Source organism: Zootoca vivipara, chromosome 2, assembly GCF_963506605.1.
Source record: "Zootoca vivipara chromosome 2, rZooViv1.1, whole genome shotgun sequence".
In the NCBI taxonomy this organism is placed as follows: Eukaryota; Metazoa; Chordata; class Lepidosauria; order Squamata; family Lacertidae; genus Zootoca; species Zootoca vivipara.
Genome location: NC_083277.1, coordinates 121,487,268 through 121,513,238, shown reverse-complemented (window position 1 = coordinate 121,513,238; position 25,971 = coordinate 121,487,268). Strand labels below are relative to the sequence as shown.

The 25,971-nt window shown below is 46.3% G+C and overlaps 1 protein-coding gene across 5 annotated transcripts in view; it reads right to left on the bottom strand.

Annotated features, from left to right (window-relative positions):
• Positions 1 to 25,971, bottom strand: part of STAC3 (SH3 and cysteine rich domain 3) — a 39,301-nt gene extending 13,330 nt beyond the window's left edge. The window contains exons 1-7 of one of the 5 annotated variants that reach the window (XM_035102184.2): positions 24,242 to 25,971; positions 20,487 to 20,556; positions 12,266 to 12,527; positions 4,331 to 4,428; positions 2,976 to 3,036; positions 2,786 to 2,877; positions 1,583 to 1,649 (exon numbers count right to left, since the gene is read on the bottom strand). In XM_035102184.2, coding sequence (XP_034958075.1) covers positions 1,583 to 1,649; positions 2,786 to 2,877; positions 2,976 to 3,036; positions 4,331 to 4,428; positions 12,266 to 12,527; positions 20,487 to 20,555 — 649 coding nt within the window. In that variant the 5' untranslated portion in view covers position 20,556; positions 24,242 to 25,971. The other 4 variants (XM_035102193.2, XM_035102212.2, XM_060272174.1 and 1 more) reach the window with 4 other exon arrangements.

Genomic DNA, 25,971 nt, shown 5'->3' with positions numbered 1-25,971 from the left:
CTACCATTCAGTGGATTTGTAACTGGCTGACTGACCGAACCCAAAGGGTGCTCATCAATGGCTCCTCCTCATCCTGGAGAGTAGAGACTAGTGGGGTGCCACAGGGTTCTGTCTTGGGTCCAGTCTTATTCAACATCTTTATCAATGATGTGGATGATGGGCTTGAGGGCATCCTGAGCAAGTTTGCAGATGACACCAAATTGGGAGGGGTGGCTAATACCCCAGAGGACAGGATCACACTTCAAAATGACCTTAACAGATTAGACAACTGGGCCAAAGCAAACAAGATGAATTTTAACAAGGAGAAATGTAAAGTACTACACTTGGGCAAAAAAAATGAAAGGCACAAATACAGGATGGGAGACACCTGGCTTGAGAGCAGTACATGTGAAAAGGATCTAGGAGTCTTGGTAGACCACAAACTTGACATGAGTCAGCAGTGTGATGCAGCAACTAAAAAAGCCAATGCAATTCTGGGCTGCATCAATAGGAGTATAGCATCTAGATCAAGGGAAGTAATAGTACCACTGTATTCTGCTCTGGTCAGACCTCACCTGGAATACTGTGTCCAGTTCTGGGCACCACAGTTCAAGAAGGATACTGACAAGCTGGAACGTGTCCAGAAGAGGGCAACCAAAATGGTCAAAGGCCTGGAAATGATGCCTTATGAGGAACGGCTTAGGGAGCTGGGTATGTTTAGCCTGGAGAAGAGAAGGTTAAGGGGTGATATGATAGCCATGTTCAAATATATAAAAGGATGTCATATAGAGGAGGGAGAAAGGTTGTTTTCTGCTGCTCCAGAGAAGCGGACACGGAGCAATGGATTCAAGCTACAAGAAAGAAGATTCCACCTAAACATTAGGAATAACTTCCTGACAGTAAGAACTGTTTGGCAGTAGAATTTGCTACCAAGGAGTGTGGTGGAGTCTCCTTCTTTGGAGGTCTTTGAGCAGAGGCTTGACAGCCATATGTCAAGAATGCTTTGGTGGTGTTTCCTGCTTGGCAGGGGGTTGGACTGGATGGCCCTTGTGGTCTCTTCCAACTCTATGATTCTATGATTCCCTGAATCTAGACACAGGAATTCCCTCTCTACATGCAGCACCCCTCCAGGGGTATTGCACACCAAATTTCCAAGCAAATGTGCCATTGCCAATAGCATCCCCACCAGATCTCGTCGTTCAGGCACATATGCTGTATTTTTCCGTGTATAAAAAATTTTCTTCCTAAAAAATAATGTCAAAAATTAGGGGGCGTCTTATACATGAATATATATCCCCCATTTTCTTAAATCTGAGTCCCCCCAAATAGGGGGCATTTTATAGACAGAAAAATACGGTATATGCAAGGTGTTTCATCAGACACCTAGGCCCTGGAGTCCTATATGGCTCTGCATGTCCACATTTGTATGTACTGTATGATACAGCGTGGCTAGGTTTCATTTATGGTGATTAATTTCCACAACCCATTTTTAGTATTGTTCATCTGGTCTCTTCTAGAATTGGTCTACATGAGTTCTAGATCTAACAAGCCTTTGGACTGCAGAGTCTTTGAAGAGCGGTTTTTTCCAAGGTCTGACACTTACCTGCCTCAGGTTGGCCACCCTCGTTTTTAGGGGCCTCTGTTTCCTCCTCCATCATAGCAGCCAATGGCTAGAAAGCAGGATGGGAAATGTATCAGAAGGCATCAGCTTTGTTGCAGTTGACTGGAATGAAGCATCCTCACTAACTGAGGCTACATAAGACTCAGGGTTGTGGCACACAACAGGGAATTATGGGTTATGTGAAACTAGGCAGGGCCTCAGGAGTTTCTGGCAGATATTTCAAAGACAATGTGCATAGGAGCATGAAGGGGATAAGGAAAGAACCTCAGTTTGTGGGTGGTTTATATAGGTCTCCAGAGAAGGATCTGGGGAGATAGGGTTGCCAACTCAAGCTGCTATATCCTTAAGTCTTCCAAGGCTGGGAGGAAATGGTTAAGTATCATCTTTCCTGCTGGAGAGCTGAAGAAGTCAGATTCACCTACCCCGTCTGTTGTTCAAGAACAGAGCTATACTTTACATTAATTAATGCAGTAGGAATGATGTACCGGTAATTTATATTTGCACATGCATAAATGTTGACATGTCTGCTGCATTTTGTACTATGTTTTTAACGTAAACGAAACCATGCATTAAATACCTTATTTAAGATTTTTATTGTGTATTATGTGTTAGATGTTAGCATTATAAGATATTTTGTATATTTCATAAATTTACTTGTATTGGCTGCTACTGGCAACAGCAGTTTATGGGCCCAACTCCTCTTCCCCATATTGTAGCTCTCTTACCCATGGTCTCACTTTACAACATTGTGCATTTATCTGCCCCACAGAAGCAGCAGCAGATGTGGGCAAGGAAATGCCTGCACCATGGTATCTGATAAACTGTTCCTCAAGGTTATGGTTGGCAAGGGGGAGCTAAGCTGCACTGTTGATATTTTTAGCAGACTCATGGCAGAATGCTTGAGAAAGAGGGCTGCAGCCTTCCAGCGGGGTGGAGAAGTTAAATGTATAGCGACAAAGAAGGGGAGTGGGGTGAGGAAGAGGTCTGAAATACTGCAAGCCACATTAACCCTTTAATTATTTTATTGCAAAGGCATTAACCCTTTAATTAAGAACTAATTTAGTCCTGATTCCATCACTCCTATCTGGAGGGCACTTGCCATGGCTCTCCCTGGGAGAGGCTGCTATGGTTACGAGATGATGATATTTCTGTGTCATGACTGTTTCCCCACACCATCTCCCTTACGTTCTTTTTGTCATCCTGCCCTTTCTTGCGCTCTTTGTTTGCCATGACAACACCTGTCCGCAGCGTCTCAAACACAGGGTCACTTCGGTTTGCTGTGGAGTGAAAAGCAACAGCAACAAAATTAGGCTGCTGTTTGTGGCAATGGAAGCCAACCATTTGAATGGGTAGAGGCTTGCAACAGGTTACTTACCGCCAGAAAGTTGTTCGGCACCATATAATGGAGAGCTGTAAGCACGACGGAAACCCGGGGGCTGCAGGGCAAAGGAAGAGTGGGATGCACAAGTGAAAGGGAGAACCCAAAACTAAGGAAGAAGGGAAACTCTTTCCTTGGAGAGCATCTCTACCCTAGCTTTAAAAATAGGGCCAGGCAGAAAGGCAGGAACATTCATTTTTGGAAATACTTTCACCGGTTGCAGGAAAAAGCCTCTGGTGATTCTTTGGGGACTACTGTGAAAGGGGTAAAACAGTTGGCCTAAAACAGCCTTCTCCAACCTGGGGCCCTCCAGGTATTGCTGGACTACATCCCTGAAGTAAATATTATGAACAGCTTGATTCCATGCAGTTTTCTTTTTCTTAACTTAATGTTTAGGGAAGCTTTTAATGTTTAATAGATTATTGTATTTTAATGTCTGTTGGAAGCCGCCCAGAGTGGCTGGGGAGGCTCAGCCAGATGGGCTGGGTATAAATAATAAATTGTTATTAGTAGTAGTAGTAGTAGTAGTAGTAGTAGTAGTAGTATTAACTTTTAAAAATTGCTTTTCAGATATATACCAACAGAAGAATGAAATACAACTCCCACCCTAGAAGACCAAGAATCTATCTCATGGATTAAAACAACACACTTCTATAATACTGTTAAGGTGCTGATGGTTCCACATCAATATAAAATGGTTTTTCTACATTTTCAAAAGCAATTATTGCAATATTCTCTGTCCTCGTAATGGTTTTTTGTTTTTTTTAAGTCATCAAACTCAACACTATACCAGATCCAGATACCAGATCCATGCTTCTAATGACAGCACGCAGACACAAATTCTTTCTGTTTTCAGGGCCGGCTCTAGGTAAGGTCCCGGTGGCACGGTGCGGAAGCCGCACAGGACGCTGCGAGGGCGAGGACGCCGAAGTGATCTCTGCGCCTCAGCGCCAGGGCGCCCAACCTGCTCCAGACTGCCCTGCCTGTTTTAGTTTGATTTACTTAAGCTGCAAGCACTAAACTGCCCAGGAACACAAGAGTATTTTGAGCATACAAATTCTGTTATAGTTACAGGTAGGTAGCTGTGTTGGTCTGACATAGTCGAAAAAAAATATAAAATGTTATGTTCCTTATTAAAGCAATCAGAGAAATTTCTCAGTTCTCAAATTAGCATGTCTCTTTGGGGAAGATTTTATCTCCATGCCAAAACATTTCCCACCCTCCACCTTATGGTGGCTAAAGCAATCTCTGAACTTAGCGGCCAAGCCTAAAGCACATGGCATGTCATGTTAAGGAGAGCAAGTGGCAAGAAGCTGGAACTTGGGCAATGGGGCCAGGCAGGGAATACTTACAATCTTGCCAAAGCAGCGCTGGAACTCCACATAGTGTTGGCAACTGTGGTGGATGTGGGTTTTGCAGTTCTTGCAACGCAGGCCGTATTTGTTATTGACTACAGTAGAAAAAAACCAATTTGTTGGGGGCAATTTGGGCTGTAAGAGCCAACCCCATGCCAACCGTGCCCCCCCACCCACCCCCACAACTCCTGCAGACTAAATCATGAATTGGGAACCTGAGGTCCTCCCAATGTCCCTGGACTATAACTACCATTGTACCTGGCCACGTTTTGGCCATGTTGCCTGGGGCTGATGGGAGGTGGAATTCAGCAACATCTGAAGGGCAAAATGTTTCCCCATCCCTGGACTAAACTCAAGGTGTCTGCAGCATGCTCATGTCCTTTAACATGGGCCTGTCCAATCACATGTAATGCCAAGATGGGAGGTGCCATTTGAAGACCACTAACTGGATCATTTCCCCCAATTGGTCTCACTTCAGTATAGAGCCCAGCTTGTGGACGGGTATGTGTGGATGAGTGGGGAAACTTCCAACACTCCCTGAGTGTGTACCCTTTGGGCACTTTAAATCACATTGCATCAAGAGCTGTCAGGGCAGAAATCTTCAATTCTGTGTGCAACTGCCCCATGTGGTGAGAACTACAGCTTGGACCATTTTCTTGGCAGTGAAGTAGTCTCAGGCTCTGGACTGGCCCTGTCCCCCCCCCCCAAGCTGGCTATTGGGCTCTTCTAGATGGGCAGGCCTATTAAAAGGGTTCCTGATTGGTCTGAGATCTTGCCTAAGCAGCAATGCCTTCCTGACTCCGGTATCCCTGGATCATCTCTTGGAGCTTAGCTTTGACACATTCCCTCCTTATCTGTTTAATACATCTGTGTACATGGTTTTTTTTGGGGGGGGGTGCATTTAAAACCAGTGTTTTCTCCAGCACTTGCATTTGTCTCAAGTTTGCCAGTGTCTGCTTTCAAAATACTGTACTGGAACTTATCTGCCTCTGAGCAGGTGCAGGGTGGTTTTCGTTTATAAAGGAAGCCAGCTAGATATCACTTTTGAAAGGACCAGAAAAGTCTGGAAAGAAGGACATATCAGTGAAACATCAGTTGCATTTGTGGGTGGGGCCTCACTTTAAATCCTTTTTCTGGCAACTGGCCAAGAGGCTGGTTGGTGTCATATGGGACACCAATTGTGCTGGAAGAAATTATCAATGAGCAAACCCTTTCCCATCTCATGTGAATCTCACAAGTCCTCACCTCGCCATAAGAGAGAGCTGCATTATTCCCTCCCTTTCCAGTCATAGGTATGCATGTCATGATATGAAGGGAGAAGATGACAGATAGATCATGTTGCAAATTCCCCAACCCCCAGTTCTTTCAAAATTGGGAGGGAGCTATGACTATTCACTTCATTCCCTCCCTCCCTGTTACATTACAGTTCTCTAGTCAGCATGTACTCACTACAGCATAATAGGAAAGAGAGATGTGGGCTTTGCCTTCTCAACCTTGGATGATGAAAACTCATCTCTGACTCAGTGACATTTAAAACAAAAAATGCTTGTGTGTGTATCAACTATATATTTTGGAAAGTTGTTCATCCATTCACTATGCAGTGCTTAAGATAAGGGAACCAAATTGGACACCATTTTGAATCCTGCAACTTTCACAATGGCACTATTTTAACACTGCTTTCAAAACTGCACTGGCTTGGGGGTTTCTTAGAATTCCCAAGCAATGTTGGGTATGAGGCTGCTAGTTATATATATATATATATATATATATATATATATATATATATATATATATATATATATATATATATATATGAGCCACCATCACCTCCAGCATTTAGCCCAGGCTTTCTCAAACTCGGCATTCCAGATGTTTTTGGCCCACAACTCCCATAGTCCCTAGCTAGCAGGACCTGTGGTCAGGGATGATGGGAATTGTAGTCTCAGAACATCTGGAGGGCTGAGTTTGAGGAAGCCTGATTTAGCCACACAATCCATACCTTCTCCCACCTGTACCTTTTCTTCATCTTCATGACTCCCCATCTCCCTGAAGCCCACGCCTTCCCCATTCCCCCCACCCCCATTCACTCCCTCTCCTTTACCCATTATGGTTGCTGCCATTTGACAGACAGGACTCATGTGTCCCAATTTATAGGGGGCAATTTATTATTTGGATGCCAGTCCTCTAGGTCAGTGTTTCCCAACCTTGTGCCTCCAGATGTTTTGGGACTACAACTCCCATCATCCCTAGCTAGCAAAACCAGTGGTCAGGAATGATGGGAGTTGTAGTCCCAAAACATCTGGAGGCACAAGGTTGGGAAACACTGCTCTAGGTGTCCTCTTGGACTGACAAGCTGAAGCCTTGAAGTTGCCCATCAAGAGTTGCCCATCAAGAGTTTGCAGCGCTCACCACTAGGACAAGATACATTGCATTTCTATTTAAATTATAGTAAATCTTTCTAAACTTGCATCTATGCATATTTATCAAATATGCAAATTAGTGTTATTTTTGTGTGGTGCACAATGTTTGGCAATGCATAACTGCTCATCTTATTACAGGTAGGTAGCCGTGTTGGTCTGACATAGTCGAAACAAAATAAAAAAAAATTCCTTCCAGTAGCACCTTAGAGACCAACTAAGTTTGTCATTGGTATGAGCTTTTGTGTGCATGCGCACTTCTTCAGATAACATGCACACGAAAGCTCATACCAATGACAAACTTAGTTGGTCTCTGAAATATACTCGGAGTCGAGAGTGAATTTCATGCTCTTTATTCAGCTCATATTCATCAGGGAGAAGAAGAGAAGACGAATGGCTCTTTTCCCAAAACCATCTGCTTATATACATTATTTACACAATGGGCCTTGCGTGATTGGCTACTTCAGGGGTACACCTGTGGGCCAATTATATTGTGGATTGACTTCTGCCTGCAGCCTGATTGGCTGCTCCTACAGGCCAATCAGGTAGCAGATTCACTTCTGCCAGCCGCCTGATTGGCTGCTCCCGCAGGCCAATCAGGTTGCGGATTCACTTCCACCTGGAGTTGGATTGGGTAGCTCCCGCTGATTCTGAATCCTATTGTTCTAGGATTCAGCTCAGTACATAACACCCCTCCCCTCTAAGTTCCAGTCCTGCCCGGGAAGTTGCATTCGTAGTCCCCAAGGTCTGCTGGCCGCCTCCGTGTGCGTTGTGGCCTGGGGTGTTCCTTGGTCAGGGGTTCTGGTTCTGGCTCGTGTTCCGAGGCTGCTGGCTGTGCCGGGGCTGTCTGGTCTGGCGCCACTGAACCACTAGGTTGTGACTCTGGTTCCGGTGTCCTTCCAGCCTCGGGGCGCCCCTCTGTGCCTACTGCTTCTGCTTCCCCTGCCCACCCCTCTCGCTCTACAGGCCTCACTGCCCTGCTGTCCCCTTGGGACCCCTCTGTCCCGCTCTCCTCCCGGGTTCCTCCTGGGAATCGTCGCCGTAGCTGGTCGCAGTGGCGGCGCCAACATTGCCCCCCTTCCGTTAGTACCTCGTACGACACGGGACCGGTCACCTTGGTGACTGTGGCGGGTACCCATGCTGGGCCTGCCCCAAAATTCTTTGCATACACTGGGTCCTGGGCCACAAATGTCCGGGGGTTCCTGCCTTTCCCCACCACTACCTCATCCTGAGCTCTGTCGGGGTGAAGTCGGTCCAGTCTAGTTGCAAGGCGCCGGCCCATGAGTAGTTCAGCTGGGCTCCGGCCCGTCGTTGTGCTTGGGGTGCTGTGCTGTGCTAGAAGAAATGCGGCAAGGCGGTATTCCCAGTCCCCTTGTGTTATGCGGCGGAGGCTGTCCTTGGTGGTCCGCACCATGCGCTCCGCTTGGCCATTGGTGGCAGGGTGGAATGGTGCTGAGCGGATGTGGCGGATGGCGTTCTGCGCTGTGAAGGTCTGGAACTCCTCTGACGTGAATGCGGTTCCATTGTCCGAGACGAGGGTGTCAGGGAGCCCGTGGGTTGCAAACAGCTTACGTAGTACCCGGATGGCTGCCGCCGTAGAAGTGGACGGTACCAGTGCGACCTCCAGCCATTTGGTGTAGGAATCCACCACTATGAAGAATGTTTTTTCCCTGGAAGGGGCCAGCGAAGTCCACGTGCAAGCGTGACCATGGATGTCGGGCGGACTCCCAGGGCTGGACTGGGGCCCTTGGGGGATCCGGGCGGGATTCTTGGCAGGTCTGGCAGTGTTGGACCCAGGCCTCTATCTCTCTGTCAATCCCCGGCCACCACACATAACTCCTGGCAAGGGCCTTCATCCTCACTACCCCTGGGTGTGTCTCGTGTAGGGCTGTGAGGACCCTTTTGCGGAGGGGCTGGGGAACAACAACCCTGCTTCCCCATAACAGGCACCCCTTGTGGGCCGACAGTTCATGTTTGCGGTTTGTGTAGCCAGCGAATTCTGGCCCGGGGCTGCTGCTGGGCCATCCTCGCCACACCCAGTCCAGGACCCGGGAGATGACCCTATCTTTTGTGGAATGGTGCGCAACTTCTTGTGCCTGAATGGGTCGGTCGGGAAGCAGCTCCAGGGTCATAACCTCTTGCGCAGGCGCTGGGTCGGGGCCTGTTTCTGGTAGTGGTAGCCTGCTGAGTGCGTCTGCGTGGCCCATCGCCTTCCCAGGGCGGTGGATTAGTGCATACTGGTAGCCGGCAAGGAAAATTGACCACCTGAGGACACGTGGAGACAACACTTGGGGGGTCTGCTTCTCGGGGGCAAACAGGCCAAGCAACGGCTTGTGGTCAGTCACTATGGTAAAGGGCCGCCCGTACAAGAAATCATGGAATTTTTTTACGCCCTTCACGATTGCCAGACCCTCCTTGTCAATCTGTGAGTAGTTTCGTTCGGCTGCAGCAAGCGTCTGGGAGAAGTATGCCACCGGCACCTCTCTTCCATCCGGGAGTTGGTGTCCCAGGACAGCGCCGATGCCATAGGGAGAGGCGTCGCATGCCAGCACCACTGGCAGCCTCTCGTCGAAGTGTGCCAAGACCGAGTTCGAGACGAGCAAGTCCTTGACTGCCTGGAATGCGGCCCTTTGTCGCTGGCCCCACACCCAAGGGGCCCTTTTATCTAGGAGTCTGTGTAGGGGCTCCGCTACCGCTGCCTTATGGGGAAGGAAGGCATGGTAAAAGTTCAATAGTCCCAAGAATGACTGAAGTTCGGGCTTGCTCTTGGGCGCTGGGGCCTCACAAATGGCCCGTACCTTGTCACCGGTTGGATGGACCCCTTCTGCGTCCACCTTAAATCCCAGAAAGTCCACCTGCGGCACTCCCAGTAAACACTTTTCCCGCTTCACCTTGAGGCCCGCCGTCTGGAAACGGTGCAGGACGGAGCGGAGGCGGTCCTCAAATTCCTCTGGTGTGGGCCCGGCGATCAGTACATCATCGAAGAAGGGGGTGACGCCTGGAATCCCTTTAAGGAGAGAGTCCATTAGATTCTGGAATATGCCTGGTGCCACGCTAACGCCAAATTGCAGCCGCTTTACTCTGAATGCCCCTCTGTGCGTCACAATCGTCTGAGCCTCTGCTGTGGCTTCGTCCACAGGCAACTGTTGATACGCTTGGGCCAAGTCCAGTTTGCCAAAGATTTTTGACCCAGCCAGGGTGGCGAGGACATGGCTGACCACTGGCACTGGGTATGCATGGGCCGTGAGAGCCTTGTTTATGGTGCATTTGTAGTCTGCACAGATGCGGACCGAACCGTTAGGCTTGACGGGTGTGACAATTGGAGTTTCCCAGGGGGCGTTGGGCACCGGCTCCAGCACTCCTTGCTCCACGAGCCGGTCCAATTCCTCGTCTATGCGGGGTTTCAGGGCGAACGGGACCCGGCGGGCCTTGTGCCTGATGGGTCGTACAGCGGGGTCTAGCTGTAGGGCAATGGGGGGTCCTGTATATCGTCCCAATGCCCCATCGAAAACCCCTGGAAACTCTTTGCATATGGCGTCCACGTCCACTTGTAAGCTAGTGCGGTTCACCCCTAGCCCCAGAGGTCCAAACCATGCCAGTCCCAGTAAGCTAACGTAGGGGCCCTTAACTACCAGCAAGTCCAATTGTTGCTTTCGCCCTCGATATTGCACCCTGAAGGTCCCCACCCCCATTGTAGGGACCTTACGTTTCTGGAAGTCCCGGAGGGTGAATGGGGCCGGCCTTAGTTTGGGACCCCCATTAGGGCACAGTTCCCTTAATGTTCGGGCCGAGATTATGGATAGAGTTGAACCCGTGTCCAGCTCCATGCGGCATGGGGCTCCCTCTATCTGTACCTCTATATAAATTTTCTCTGTGCTGGGATGGGGCAACTGGAATACCTGGTAGTCCGTGATCTCCGTCGAGTTGCCTTGGTGCATGGTGCCGTGTGACCTGGGGCTCCTGGGTCGGTCATCTGATGCTTGTCGACGGGTGAGTCGAGCCCGACACACCCGGGCGATGTGTCCCAATTTTCTGCACTGCCTGCACTCTGCGTTGCGGAAACAACAGGTCCTCCTCTCGTGGTTCTCCCCGCAGCTTGCACAGTTCCCTCCTTCTCGTCGAGGCTGCTGTGGTGTGTGTGCTGCTTGAGTGCGCCGCTGTACTCGGTGTACTTCCTCCCTGTCAGATTCGGATTCGTCGGTGAGGTCTTCGTGGTAGACCCTCGGTTGGGATGGCGGGGCCGGTCGTGCCTCTTGCGTTGACCTCTCGGCGGCTTCGGTTGCCAGGGCTTCCTCCAGAGCAATCTGGAACGTGAGGTCTTTTTTGGCGTAGAGGCGTCGTTGCAACATCTCGTCCCTCAGGCCACCGACGAGGCGGTCACGAAGCATGTTCTCCAACTCTGAGAAGTTGCATAACCGGGCGGCTTGGCGGAGGGAGGTCACAAACCCAGTTATGGTTTCCCCCGGGGCTTGCCGCTTTGCGTAGAAGGCATTTCGGCAAGCTACCACCGAGGGCTGTGGTGAAAAGTGCTCCTTCAGCCGTTCCATTATTGTTTTGTAAGAGACGGTAGCGACATCTCTAGGTGCAAGGAGAGCCCGGGCGATTTCAAACGTCTCCTCTCCACAGACGCTGAAGAATGTCGCCCTCTTCATGGCATCGTTGGTGACTTCTTTCGCTTGCAGGAGGAAGTTGAAACGGGCGGCGTACCCTTCCCAGTCTCCTGATGCTGGTTTGAATGGCAAGAAGCTGCTGTCGGTTGCCATTCTGGGTTCCTTGGGTCCTGGAGCTGAAGCCTGGATGCACGGTGCGATGCAGCGGTGCAGCAGGTGGCGGTGCTGCGGTGCAGTGCGTGGTGGCGGTCAGCTCAGCAGGATCCCACCTTCGTCGCCAGTGAAATATACTCGGAGTCGAGAGTGAATTTCATGCTCTTTATTCAGCTCATATTCATCAGGGAGAAGAAGAGAAGACGAATGGCTCTTTTCCCAAAACCATCTGCTTATATACATTATTTACACAATGGGCCTTGCGTGATTGGCTACTTCAGGGCTACACCTGTGGGCCAATTATATTGTGGATTGACTTCTGCCTGCAGCCTGATTGGCTGCTCCTACAGGCCAATCAGGTAGCAGATTCACTTCTGCCAGCCGCCTGATTGGCTGCTCCCGCAGGCCAATCAGGTTGCGGATTCACTTCCACCTGGAGTTGGATTGGGTAGCTCCCGCTGATTCTGAATCCTATTGTTCTAGGATTCAGCTCAGTACATAACAGTCTCTAAGGTGCTACTGGAATGATTTTTTTTTATTTTGCCCATCTTATGTTTGTCTTTAACATTCAGCAGTGAAACCTCCTCCCCCCACAACCATAGAGGTGCGGAGAGAGAAAAAGCCATGCTTGTCAGACTTCTGCCTGTTATGCCATTGTCAAAGGCCCAAGCACCCTGCCAATAGGAGGACGAGGCAACCTTCTGACCACCACCATTCCCCCTGCATTTCAACCCCCCTCAGGCAAGACTCACGGACAATCATGCGGGCACAGACGTCGCAAAACTTGGGCTTTTTGAAGTAATGATCCTTGAATTTGTGAGGTCTGTCGTTAACTGGTCTCTCTGGCTCAGGTGGTGGCTCAGGCTCCTCCTCCTCTTCATCCTCCTCCTCCTCCTCATAGATGTAGTAGATGGGTCCTCCAGAGGGGCTGACCAGCTCCCCATTAGCCTGTGGTTCCTCCGGGGCTGGCTCCTCATTGGGCTTGCGTTGGAAAAGCTGCTTTAGCCGCTGAAGCTGAAGGTCCAGGATGGGGTGGGAGGGCAGGGTGGGATGGGATGGGGTGGGGTGGGATGGGGGTTGGTGGACAATCAGCACTTGATAGATGCCAACAGGGAACCTTGGCAACCAGCGCCATTGGCATGCACGCTCCAAACTTGTCCATGACTAGCTCAAAAATGAGGCAAAGTGATGGCAGGGGGAGACCCATGGCACCCCTTGGGTTTTTGGCAAACACAGGGGAAGAGAACCCTGGATTGCAGGCAATGCAAACAAATGTCCAGTGAACATATAGAAGCAGCATGGTGGCAGCCATACAACTGCATGGAGACTGAACCACAGAGCTCAGCCATTTGCACATAGTGGCTTTTCCTTGCACCACCCACAAACCGTTGGTCTGCAGTGGCAGAAAACACCCAGTGGCCACATCTCAGGGGGTGGAAGCCACTTCACAGAAACAATTTGCATTGTAGAACTCTCTCCATGCAATGGCATTCTAAGCATGACTAGCAACTAAATAAATATATGTTCTGTTTTAGTGGATTAATCACCTGTTTTTTAGCTATTAACTGGTCAATAATAATTATTATAAAAGCAGGTATATAGTTTCAAGTGCTTCACATATACTCATTGCAGCAATCCTTTCCCACAGCCTTCTAGGGCAGAACAGTACCATATTGCATATTTGGGGGGGGGGGGTGAGGTGAAGTTTAGAGGCAGCAGTCTGCTTTCTGGGTCTGTGGGCAGAAGGTAGATTTCAAGTTGAAAAGGGGGTGGGAGTGCTTTTTGACTCAGCCTGCTTTTCTAAACAAACAACACAACAGGAATAACTTCAGAGTAAATATGCACAGGATCACACTATAAGAAATGTTCTTTATTTGGGGGATGTGTTTTAGACATAGTTTAAATGAATTGTGTGTATGCAGCCCAAGTTACTGTAGGTGTGCTCTCTTTAACTTGCTAGTAATACAAATTAAAATTTAAGTCCACGTGCCTATGACAAAAAACTCAAAAGGTATCACTGGGCGAAAGATCCCTGCATTGCAGGGGGCTGGATGAGATGACCCTCGTGGTCCCTTCTGACCCTACGATTCTGAGATTCTAAACCTGCTTTTGGGTGGGTGGGGGGAATAGATATCAAAAGATATGCTAACTTACAATTAACAACAAAGAAAAGAAAAAGCCATCTAATGTTTTAATTATCATCCTCTGTTGCAAAAACATAGCAGAAGCAAGACAGCCTCAAAAAAGGAATGGGCTTTGCAGCCCTGCTTATTTGAAACAGGCCCATACCAATTAGTCAATTAATTTTTTGGGTCATTAATGTACTGCTTAACACTTGCATTCCTAACTTCAAACCCAAACCCACTACTGATGCTTTGTGTGCACTTAAGGCACCCCCCCCATATATATACAGTATATTATTTCAGCCATCAAGCTGGTATGTGGCACTTGCCACCCTTTTGTGGCTTATACAATTTTAATGCAGAATCAAAAACTTACAGGAAGCTACCTCTGCCTATTTTATCTTTACTCGTATTAGGAATGTACGTCCCATCTCCCAGCATTGATTGTGGAAGCCAGCACAGCACCACGCGGATTGGTTGGAAGAGTGGCGATGTCATCAACCCACCCCACAATCTCCTCCCACTGATGCTGCTTTTATTTTAAAAGGGAGAGGCGACACATGCACATTTAATTGAATAAATGTACATAATAACATTCCAAAATAGTAATGGCAGAAAGTCTGCGGGAAAAATATGGGGAGGGGAGACACAGGCTATAGAGCCATCATTCAGTTCACTAGCCCAGCAGTTCTCAACTTTTTCCTATAGACCTTATGAATCATAAATTGTCTTGCTGGACAATTTAATATTTTCTGTACAAGCATATGCATCTCATATTGTAATAATCACAGCATATAGTAGCCTGTCTACTGCAATGGATGTGTGTGTGTGTGTGTGATATTTTTTAAAAAAACATGTTTTCCTTTACCGCTGGTGTTGTCAAATCCAGCACCGAATTATGAACATCATGGGCCCTGGACCAACATTTTGTTAGCCTACTCCAGCCCTGGTCAAAAGCGTCTGAAGCACCACCATCCAGTTAAAAAAAACCAACTCTATGGAGGTTCTATGATTCTATGGAGGTCTTTAAGCAGAGGCTTGACAGGCATATGTCAAGAATGCTTTGATGGGGTTTCCTGCTCGGCAGGGGGGTGGACTGGATGGCCCTTGTGGTCTCTTCCAACTCTACGATTCTATGATTCTAACTCAAGAGCAAGGTCAAGTACAGGCTTTTTCAACTGTTCCACAACTTTTCTGTGGAGCTGCTGGACAGATTGTGAGAGGAGTAGTCCTGTGTTAGTCCCTTGTAGCAAAAACAATAAAGGAGTCTTTCGTTACCTTAAAGACTAACAAAGCATAAGCTTTCATGGACGCAGGCCAATTTCATCAGACACCGTATGTAAAATTTAAAAGGGAAAATTGTAATCTGAGAGCTGAATGGCAATAAGACGCAAAAGTTAAAGTCAATTATTATTAGAGCTTGAATATATGTTAGCCACAGCTTTAGTCTTTCACAGAGGCAGATTGGTGAAAATTGCTGGGACACGTCATTATTCAGCTAATTAACACAATATTGCAATAAAAGCAGAGCTCCTCCAGAGTAGAGCTCGTGGTGGAGCACATCCATCTCCTTGATTGGCACCTGGGGGGGGGGGTGCCACTACCTCTGAATTCCAGTTTTTATGCCACCAGTAACCTCATCCCACAGATGTGATGAAGGTCATTTTGACCCTGAGCAGTGCAGTTTGTGAAAGGCGGCAGCAGTGAGGGGGGCAAGGGGAAGCGTCACTGACCCAGATGTTGCCTCTGCTGCCAGGGAGGCCAGCCAAGTCAGCTCCCAGAGGACTCCTGGGGGCATCAGTAAACTGGAAAGCATGCAGTCAGCGCTGCTTGAAATGCAACCCCACTCCTATGGTTACAGAAGCTGACATGTCCCAGGGGAGGAGAACCAGCCAAGCTCATCTCTCGTGCATTCATTCACATATACCGGTACCTATTTGTGCACACACAGGGTCTCCTGGGGTCTTAACATTTGGCAGTGGAATAAAATGTGGAAATTCTTGCAGAGCTTGGGTTACTGCCACCAGTTTCAGCCACCACAGAAAGTTAAACACGATAACTGAACCGACAACTCTTGAGCTGTGTGCTTAGGATCTTTGAAAACATTGTGTCAGAACACAAATTCTCTGATTCTTGCATGTGTGGGCAATATCTACATACTGATTGTTCTCAGCTAAAGAACAGGAAAGTTGCTAGAGGTAGGAGAATAGCCTTGTGCTTCTCCTGAAAAGGAATTTGACCGGAAAAGGAATTTCACCATTGCTGGATTGTGCCAGAACAGATAATGCCAGATGCAGCACATCACAGTGAGTGGCAAAAAAAGGCTAAGCTGAGAATCTGGAAGCTTCTTGTTCAGATCTTATCTCTGCCACCTCTGAGTCACTAGCAGGGACTGAGGCAAGACCCCTCTCAGCCTCAGCCCCCTCACCTGCAAATGCCCTTGTTCTATAGAACAGCTTTCCTGTTGAGATACAACCAACATCCATTCCTGCACTTTCCAGAAGCAACTGAAGGTATTTTTGTTCTGATGGGCCTCCGCAGCTGGATAAAGTCTTTGCCATGTGGTTCTACTTGATTGGGTTTTAGTTTTGTTTTAAATGCATCAGATGTGGGTGTTTTTTGTGGGGATTGCTGTTTTTTAAATGTGCATTGCCTGAAAACTATTGTATAGAAGGTGATCATATTTAAGGTGATTGATAAATTAACAATGATAATAATAATAAAATAATGCCTGTGATAATACTGGCCTGCCTTAAAGGGCTGCTATGAGAAATACAGAGAATGTACATGAAACACTTTGAACACTCAAGAAAAGGTGCATCTATGCAATGTTTTCTGTGCACATGTTAAATGCATGCTAAAGAACAGGAAAGACTGGATTATCAGGGATATTTCTTATTTGAGCACACATTTTTAAGCCCCCCCCCCTCACTTCGCTCCACTTTACCCTTGCAATGCCTCTGATTTTCCATGTGTTCCTGTTCTTGCAATTCAGAATAATCTTCTATGCATTTTTAAAAATAATCTTCAGCATATAAATCACATGACAACTCTATAAAGTAGGCTTTGCTTCCCATTTTACAGATATGGAATGGCTGAAAAATAGTGATGTGTCCAACACACCCCATGACAAGACCATGAGCATGGTGTGGTCTGAAGCAGGACCTACTATGGTACAGTATTGAAGTTAAACACTTTTATCTTCTGCCACGCACTGCCTGCAGACATGCATAATAGCCACTAGAGACAACCAGCACTGCCAAGTGCTTAATAAGTTGGCTGTCTTGGGCCTAGCAGCAAGAAAACTAGTAAGCAATCATGGATGTAATAAACAGTAATGTCCCCTCATGTTGGATCCTTAGGGCTGCCATACATCACTAGGATTTCAAAGGCAGAATTGGCGTCTGGGGGGAATTTCCGAAAAGTGGCTGCTTTGTCCTGGATCGAGAAACAGCTCAACAATTTGGGGTCTTCTTAAAGAAAGTTCAACAACCAAGGTGTCCTGGTTTTTACTTTTTGAAATATGGCAACCCTAGGATCTTGCTTTCCACACCTTTGGAATGAAGCACCACTCAAAATATGGGCAGTAAAAAGCAGAGGCAGTTTTGAATTTGGAGAAAGGCAGAGTAAGTGAAAGTTTAGAGCTGTGAGTTTACTGATTGCTTTTATTTGCTTACACTAGGCACTGCTTTTACGTGTGTAAACAAAAATGGATATGAGATTCATGTTTCCAGTACCCTCGTCCAAGGGAAACTAGAATATCATGCCCTCCCCTGAATGGTGAGTTTAACATTAGTTCTGCAGAACGTACATGATTGATTGTTGAAGAAATTCCTGCCCCATAAAAGAAACATACGGTATTTGATTCTTTTAAGCCCCCAAAAAGAGATGCTACTAATTTCAATGATCTCCTTGTTTTCCCACAGGCAAGCTTCATTGCTCACAAAGACCCACACATCTTCATAAAGTATTGGTAGTAGTGGTTTGCTTAAAGTAAATGTGATGCCACAAAGCAGGAATAGCCAACATGGCGCCCTCCAGATGTCGTTAGCTCTTAGCTCCCATCATTCTCACCACTGGCCATGCTGGGTGGAGCTGATGGGAGCTGGAGTTCAGGAACATTTGAAGGACACCATGTGGCTATCCCTACCGTATAGGAATTCAATCTTAGGCACAGATGTGTTTTACAGGGTTTGTGTACCTCATTTCAGCAGTGTGAAGAGATGAGAGTATAAATTGGTCATTTGCTAAAAGGATATCAATGTATGGCTCTGGATAAGCCTACTGATTTCTAATAGGGGCTTCATAGAGTAAAAGTAAAACTTCACAGATGTGTGTGTCTATGCTGATGCACAGCTCCACCAATCTGGGGGTCCCCAGTCAGGCTGACCCACCATGGGCCAACATGGGAATAACCTACTCTGCACCTGGTTCTGAATTAGTTCTGTGATGGAGCTAATATTTCAGGATGGAGCTGGAGGGGGAGGGTCTAGGGGAGGGTCCTTCACAAATGACCTCTCTTGCAACCCTGCGTAATTGTTTTCTCCACACAGAGGCATTTATCCTGCAGAGTAGTGCTTCAGGGATGAGGCCTGACTGCGCTGGACAGCTCTGGAACATTTAACCCAACTTACAGTGATCCATGGCTGTCTCAACTTGACTTGCTGATGCCCAAATCCCTCTGAACAGGCCTGGTTTGGTTTGGTACTTGGCTGAATCCAGTACACAGCTTGTGTGTGTGTGTGTGTGTGTGTGTGTGTGTGTGTGTCTACAAGGAGCCCTGTTTGCACTTCCATCCTAATGTGTCCGAAGGGAAACTCAAATGGGAAGATGTGCAGATTACCTAAAGCCAGCACAGCTTCCCCCTATGAGATTCCTTTTAGACACAATACATTTGTTTACTGGCACTTCGTGGCATGCCTAAACTTATCTAGTCTCTGCCAATTCTTCCAAATTTCAGCAAACTGTTCAAAATTCCAGACTTCCACAAAATTACACAGCTTGAATACATTTGTATGCTTCACTGGAACAAAACATTCCCTCCAAGGCAGAACTTTGACCTCTGTGCTGCAAAATTCCCAGCATGCCTTGAAGATTTAGACCAGGATCCAAAACAAAAGCACACCAGACAAGCAATTTCCCCCACCAAAAGGCAGGTTGGAGCTTGAGTTTCTTGAACATCAACCTTCCATACAGCAGGACAAATCATTATGGATGACCTAGCTCAAGCAGAACATTGGACTAGATATTGTTCTATCCCATTTGAAATGGTTCTGCTTGTCTTAGAATTGTGATCCTTTTATCTGAAGGGGGCATACGACTGACAATATGGGACATCGCTGTCACATCTACAAACAGGACAGGGGGCAGGGGGTTGGACTGGATGGCCCTTGTGGTCTCTTCCAACTCTATGATTCTATTATTCTATAGGACGGGTTCAATATCCTTGTATTAATTTACAAACCCTGGAACAATTTATGTCCAGGGTCCCATAGGGACCACCCCAACCCTTAAATCCACCTCAGTCACTAAACTTGTTCATAGGAGCATAGCTGGTAGCCCTCTAAATTGGTGAGACTCATTTGACATTAACAGAAAACTGAGGTTTTAGTGCCATCAGCCTAGCCCTGTGGAATACTCTTCCAATAGAAATTCATCAGGTGTATTCTATATTGACCATTCCTGAACATTTCTATGCGGGCAATTACCGTAAGTTAATCACTTTCTGTAATCCTTAGTTGGAGATCTGGTTCCCCCCCCCCCCAATGAATGGTTTTTTTATTGTGTATAAATAATGGTAAACCGCTTTGATGTTTTTAGAGAAACTGCAGTCTATAAATATTTTTTTACAAATAAATAAACAAACCTATTGTTCTAATTTTATATTCCATTGTTGTAACCCAACCTAGGACTTGCGGTGAAGGGCAGGTAATAAATCTAATAAATAAATAGATGGCCCACACGGCTCCCTCCGGATTTACAGTATGATTCTGATGCAAGTAGATAAATAGGTACCATTGCAGCAGGAAGGTAAACGCCATTTCCGTGCGCTCTGGTTTCCGTCACAGTGTTCCGTTATGCCAGAAGCGATTTAGTCATGTTGGCACATGACCCGGAAAGCTGTCGGTGGACAAACGCCAGCTCCCTTGGCTCGAAGTGAGATGAGCGCTGCAACCCCATAGTCACTTTTGACTGGACTTAACCGTCTAGGGGTCCTTTACTTTTACTAAACAAAAAAGGCAGTCAACTTGTTGAAATCATCATGTCAATTGCCCTGGTGTATGAAGGGTGTTTTGTTTTGTTTTTCTGAATGAACACCCAACCTAGACAGGTTGGCTTTTGTTTTGTTATTTAAAAGTTTTAAAATTCTGGTTTGTTAGCAACCCATGGGTTATAGATTCATGGCTTTCTGTTCAAGGAAACATGTGTTCTTACATCCATGTTAAAAACCCATTCTTTAGTAGCTTCTTTGGATCATGGCAAAAAGATAACTACTTATATTTGAAGTTGGACAAGCTGGCCCAATGGCAACCATAACCTTCCGGGAAACCATGAGAAGAAAGTGTGCCATACTCTGTGCTCATAGAAATAAGGCAACATCAATGGCTCTTCCCAAGACTTACATCTCAGGGTTCCAGACAGGTACATCGGTGGTTTGTTGGGATGGGATGTCCTCAGCCTAAACTGCAAAGGGCAGGATATTCCCATCTGATTGGTTGCAGCCACTGTGGCCAAAACAGGCCAAAGTCAGAAGGTTCTGGCATGAGGCTGATTGTGGAGGAACTGGGACACAGAAATGGGAGTCACCCCACCCTTGTCCTCCCAGAGTACAGCCCACAACAGCACTTACCCCTTCAGTCGATTTCCCCCCTTCAGATGTGGGTGATGCAGGTGGATCAAGAATTTCTTTTTCTGTCATACTGCATGGAGAAGAAAGCAGGTGCAACAATGAAGATGCAAAGACATAACCCAGGGAGGACGGGTGGCGCTCACAGCATCAATTTCAGGTGAACATGTCCATTATTCACAATGTCCCCACACGCAAACCACACTTAATCAACAATCCTCCATCAAAGTGGGCCAGGGGAGGTGGATTTCCATAACAGGAAACCACAAATACCTACATTAAACCTCCAATCTGGTGCCCTTCCAATGTTTTGAACAACAATTTCTCCCAAAGCATCTGGAGCAGGCATCCCCAAACTGCGGTCCTCCAGATGTTTTGGCCTTCAACTCCCATGACCCCTAGCTAACAGGATGGGGATTGTAGTCCAAAACATCTGGAGGGCCGAAGTTTGGGGATGCCTGATCTGGAGGGTAACAAGCTGGTGAAGGCTGACCTGGTTGTTTCATAGCATCAGGTGTCTAGCCCAAAGGAGCCTTGGGATGGAAAGTGTGAAATAACACCACAGGCATCTTTGTGGGTGAATGGCCAGTGAAGGTAATACAGGTTCACTGGGCTTAAAGCTAACCAGGACTTAGCTCTGGCACCTGTAAAAAGAACACATGCAATGCACTTTTTAACTGGCAGGCTAGAGGTAGTACAGCGTTCTCTACCATCAGTGGGATAGGACAGGTGGAATCTGAAGGGGCTTGATGAAACTATGGATTTATCCAGTTGCATTTTAAAAACTATGAAATAGGAGTTGGCAATCAAATGGGGGATAGAGCATTATTACCTACACAGCAATTTCAATTTTCAAAAGTGAAACAAAACATTCCATGTGGTATGTTTCTATAGAACAACTCGCAGGAAAAAGGAACAGTTTGAAAAATCTTGATGCCCTTTTCTGACATTTATGGAATTGAATAATTTGATTCCTTCTGTGCTGAAATGAAATAAGGCTGTAATATTTTAGGAGGTGGTATGTGGACACTGAAGTTTAATCATTGCAGAAATAAATGAAATCATGTATTACTGTTTATTATATAAAAGCATGCATTTTTAATATTTATTAAGAAAAATGGTGGCGGGGGGCAGGGGGTGGGGAACCCTCACCTTTAAAGTTCTTTCATCAAAAGCCAACACATATTCTTTAACCAGAGCTGGTTAAAGTGCTGACTGAGAAGCAGAGCTGACTGAGAAGATGCATGCAGTTCTGAGGAACAGCTGAGAGTGGTTAAAAAGGGGTTTGGACTTTTGAAAAAATGTCTTTGGAGGAAGGGTGGAATATAAATTTAATAAATATTAATAGTTTCTGCTGCTTGACTGATCAGTAGGAAGGTATGTTGTGGTTTATACAAGATTAGGCAGTGAGCCAGAAGCAAACAAAACCCAAGACAGTATATGCACATTCCCCAAGGCCTCTTGGAGATTATGTAGAATGGCTAGAGAATATAATAAATTCAACCAAGAAATTCACATTTCCCCAAGATGTGCAGAGCCTCTTATACTGCATTAGGGCAGGGATGGGGGACCCTGGGGCCTCCAAATGGTGTCGAACATTTAACTCCCATCAGCTCCAGCAAGAACCGTCAATGGCGAGAGATGTTGGAAACTATAGTGTAGCAACACCTGGAGGGCTAAAGGTTTCCCATACTAGGAGCAGGGTATGTAGACCCACAAGTAAATAATAATAATAATAATAATAATAATAATAATAATAATAATAATAATAATATTTATACCCCGCCCATCTGACTGGGTTTTCCCCAGTACTCCTGGGGCTCCTGATAAATCCTCTAGTTTTCTTTCTTTACCAACCAAGGCTGGTAAAAGATTAGGCCATTTCACAGATGCAGAAGTGACTCCCTTTTACTTTAAGCATTGTGAATACAGAATCTGTAAGCATTCTAAAAGGGGTTTTCTAACTACTCCCAGGTCACACTACCAAGGGGAAAACTATACCATGGATTTCTATTGGACACAATCCTGGGAAATATAGTTGGGTCAAGCTACTGAGAACATCTTCAAGATGCTGAGAGCTAACTCTTCTCCCACACTTAACAAAAGAACTACATTTCTCATGGTTTCTTGAGAGTGAATGGTTTTATTAAATCATTAGGGAAACAGTTGCACAATTTTCCACATAGGGATTTATTTGATCTAGTGAGGCAGAAGAGAAATTCACAAAGAGATCACCCCCCCCCCGACTTCTACTGCTCACTACTTTCCCCAAGAGGTTATGGGGATAGCTAACCAGAGTTCAACATAGAACAAAATCAGGATTTCTAGGAGAAATTCATTCTGAAACCAACTTATACTTAAAAAGACCCCCAGAAATGCATTATTACATGGTTAATGTTTGAAGAGAGCAGATGGATTGCAGCACTGGAAAAGGTATAAACAAAATACTTCCATTTCTATAAACAGCTGCTGGGAAGCCCTGCTTCTTAATCCTGGCTGTATATGGACAGGCTGTGATTACTCAGAGGTGAGGGAAAGACACTCTGAGGTGTTTTTCTTTTATTATTATTACTTTTTCAAATGTTTAAGCCCTGGTGTTGTAAAAGAGGTGCTGGCACTGAGCTCTGACACACATTAAGTGCTGACCAAAAGCACTTCCTCACCCGTCTAAGCTGTCTAAAAACCAGCAGCCTGCACAATTCTCCAAAAATTTCCGAAGGAGCGCCTCTTCCTCAGCAGAATAACTGAACCGCATAAATATCAAACTGGGAAGAAATTTTTTGTTGATATGGACCATTTTCCCCACTCAGCAAACTACCTCCCAAACCTTTGTGAGAACCAGGAGTGGGCAACGGCAAGCATGGCCCATGCCTGTCATTAATAGCCACGTCACACGGTCAGGACATCAGCAGAAAAGCATTTTGGCTTTCCAAAGGTTCTGCAGCAGTCATAGCACCTCCCCGACTCACATTCCTAGAGGTTTCCTCATGGTGGCCCGGCTGTCCGCTTGGACACTCATGTAAGCTGCACATTTGCTGGGTGGTGCAGACAGGCAGCAGAACACACTCTTGTACAACTCTTGATGTGTAAAGCAGATATAACCCCCCCCCCAGGCAAAAAGTTATTTGCATTTGAAGCCTACATTTAATCACCTCAGGGCAGCTATGAGGGCCCCACACCTTTAGTATAAATTTCAATTAATTTTTTTTTAGAAAACAGCAGAACAAAAACTTTTTTTAAAAAAGCATAATGTGCTAATCCCGTTTTCTTTTTCAAAATTGCAAGAGCTGCTTTATAGCAGGTGCCTTAATATTCTTTGCTTTAGACTTTTAGTGGGAATCAAACCCCTGTGAAAGCCAGGCGACCGTGCTGCAAAAATGAAAAAGTACTTTAGGAAGTCTTGATCTTTCATTTCTAAAAGCACAAACTTACAACTTGTAGATCCCAACACATACCCTCTTGCCTGTGGATTACCATGAAGCACAATTATTTCTGCAGAAACTGTCATCTCCCCACCCTCTTCCAGAAAAGGCACTTCGGCCATTTTAAACCGCCACAGACTGAAACGTACATAATCCTCTACCTCTGAAAGCAAGTGGCTTAAAGTGGGTAAAATGAACGGCCTTGTTTGTTTTTTGAGGTATGGGTGGCATCTTTCATGGTTCTCAGTTCTGGGACTGAGACGATTATGCCTCTGTGAGCCAACAGCAACAGCAGATGACAGTGGTGGAGGCTGGAGAGAGAAAAGGTACACTTACCTTCAAGAATAAAGGACACACACTTCCTGCAGGTTAAATCCTTCCAAAAGTATCAGGCAGTTCCCACAAACTCAGCTCTCCCTTCGTTCTGCCCAACCCCTCACTTTAGAGATCCATGGGGGATAAAGATTTCCCCCTTCCTGAGTCTTAGCATGTAAAAGTTTGCCGTCCCAGCACCACAAAGAACTTGAGTGACAGGAGAGGGGTAAAGACAGCTGCCATCTCTTGGGAGGGCTGACATGGAGAAATTGGACACTGAATAGCAGCTTTAACATGGCTTGAGACAGCAACACAAAAGCCCAGTTGGGAACTGAGGAGGGGAGGAAACTCTTCAGATATTGGCATAAAAATGAGGCAGATCCATTGGCCTAGGAGCTTTTGAACAGAAATCACTGCCCGAGATACAGCCTCCAACTGACCTCAATGCTGCAAATAGTGCACCTTGACAGAATATCTCAGGCCAAAACATAGCATCACAGACAGCTAGCCAGGAACACACAATCCCACTGGGCTTCCTAATTTTTCAAAGATGCCTTTCTGTACAAACCTATCTTCCTTATGCAAGAGTGCAGCCCATCAGTAACACGTAAGGAACAAGTTTGCTTTCTGTTCTCCATTGCCTTTAACACCTGACAGATTCTGCAGCCATCCTAACTTGACCGTTTTTTTCTCAAGTTTTGTATGTAAGGCACCTGGCATCAGTGTTGATTCAAGAAAAAGGAAAGCAATGTTCAGAGCAGAATTTCCCTCTCCCCCCCCACCCAAAAAAATCTAGCTCTGTAAAGGGCAAGCCATTCTATTTCATACCAGCCACAAATACTTACCTGCTTTTGGCCAACCAACCCAATAAAGGAAATCAGAGGATCAACCTGCTTCATAACTGATGCAGTTTAACTTCTCAAGCCGCAGGCTAGCTCTAACAGCCTGCCGTTTCCCTTGACTTTCACCCATGAAGTCTGGGTAGATTATCCAGCGCACAGGAAGAACACAGGAAGCTGCTTTAAACCAGGTCAGGAGATTTGTCCCTCTAGTTTGGTACTGTCTAATCTGGCTGCAAGCGGAAATCTCAGGGTGAAGCCTTTCCCAGCACCTGTTAGCCAAGATCCTTTGCTTAAACTGAAAGTGCCATGGATTAAACCTGGGATCTTCTGCATGCTATGGTGAACAGCAAACTGACCACATCTGGCTATGAAGCAGATTAATCATATGCACCTAGAACTTCAGAATTGAATTGTATTTCTCTGTAAAGTGCCATATACACTGTACGTCAACAGTCCAAGACTGGATAGGCTTGTCTTTTTAAAAGGCCCTTGCCCAATGAAAGGGACCCACATCTTTTAACCTACCTATTATAGATGATAATGAATTGGGGATGAGGATGATGGTGTGTGTGTGAGAGAGAGAGAGAGAGAGTGTGTGTGTATGTGTATGTATGAAGGCTGAGAAATAGAAGTTTGCTTAGGCTTCCCACTGAGATGATGGCAGAGGAAATAGATTCAAACCAATGAACATCTAGATCACAGCTCAGGATCTCAGTCAGTTGGAGAACTATAAACTGCAGCAACAATGGGGAGGCCCTGACTAGGAGTTCCAATGGTCAAGGGTTGGGGAAGTGGCAGCCCACATAGATGATGAACAGACATGTCATTTCCTTACTTTGCATTATGGGGCTAGATTCAACTGAAAAGCCCCCACAGCACAACGGGGCTTTCCCCCTTCCCTCTGCACCC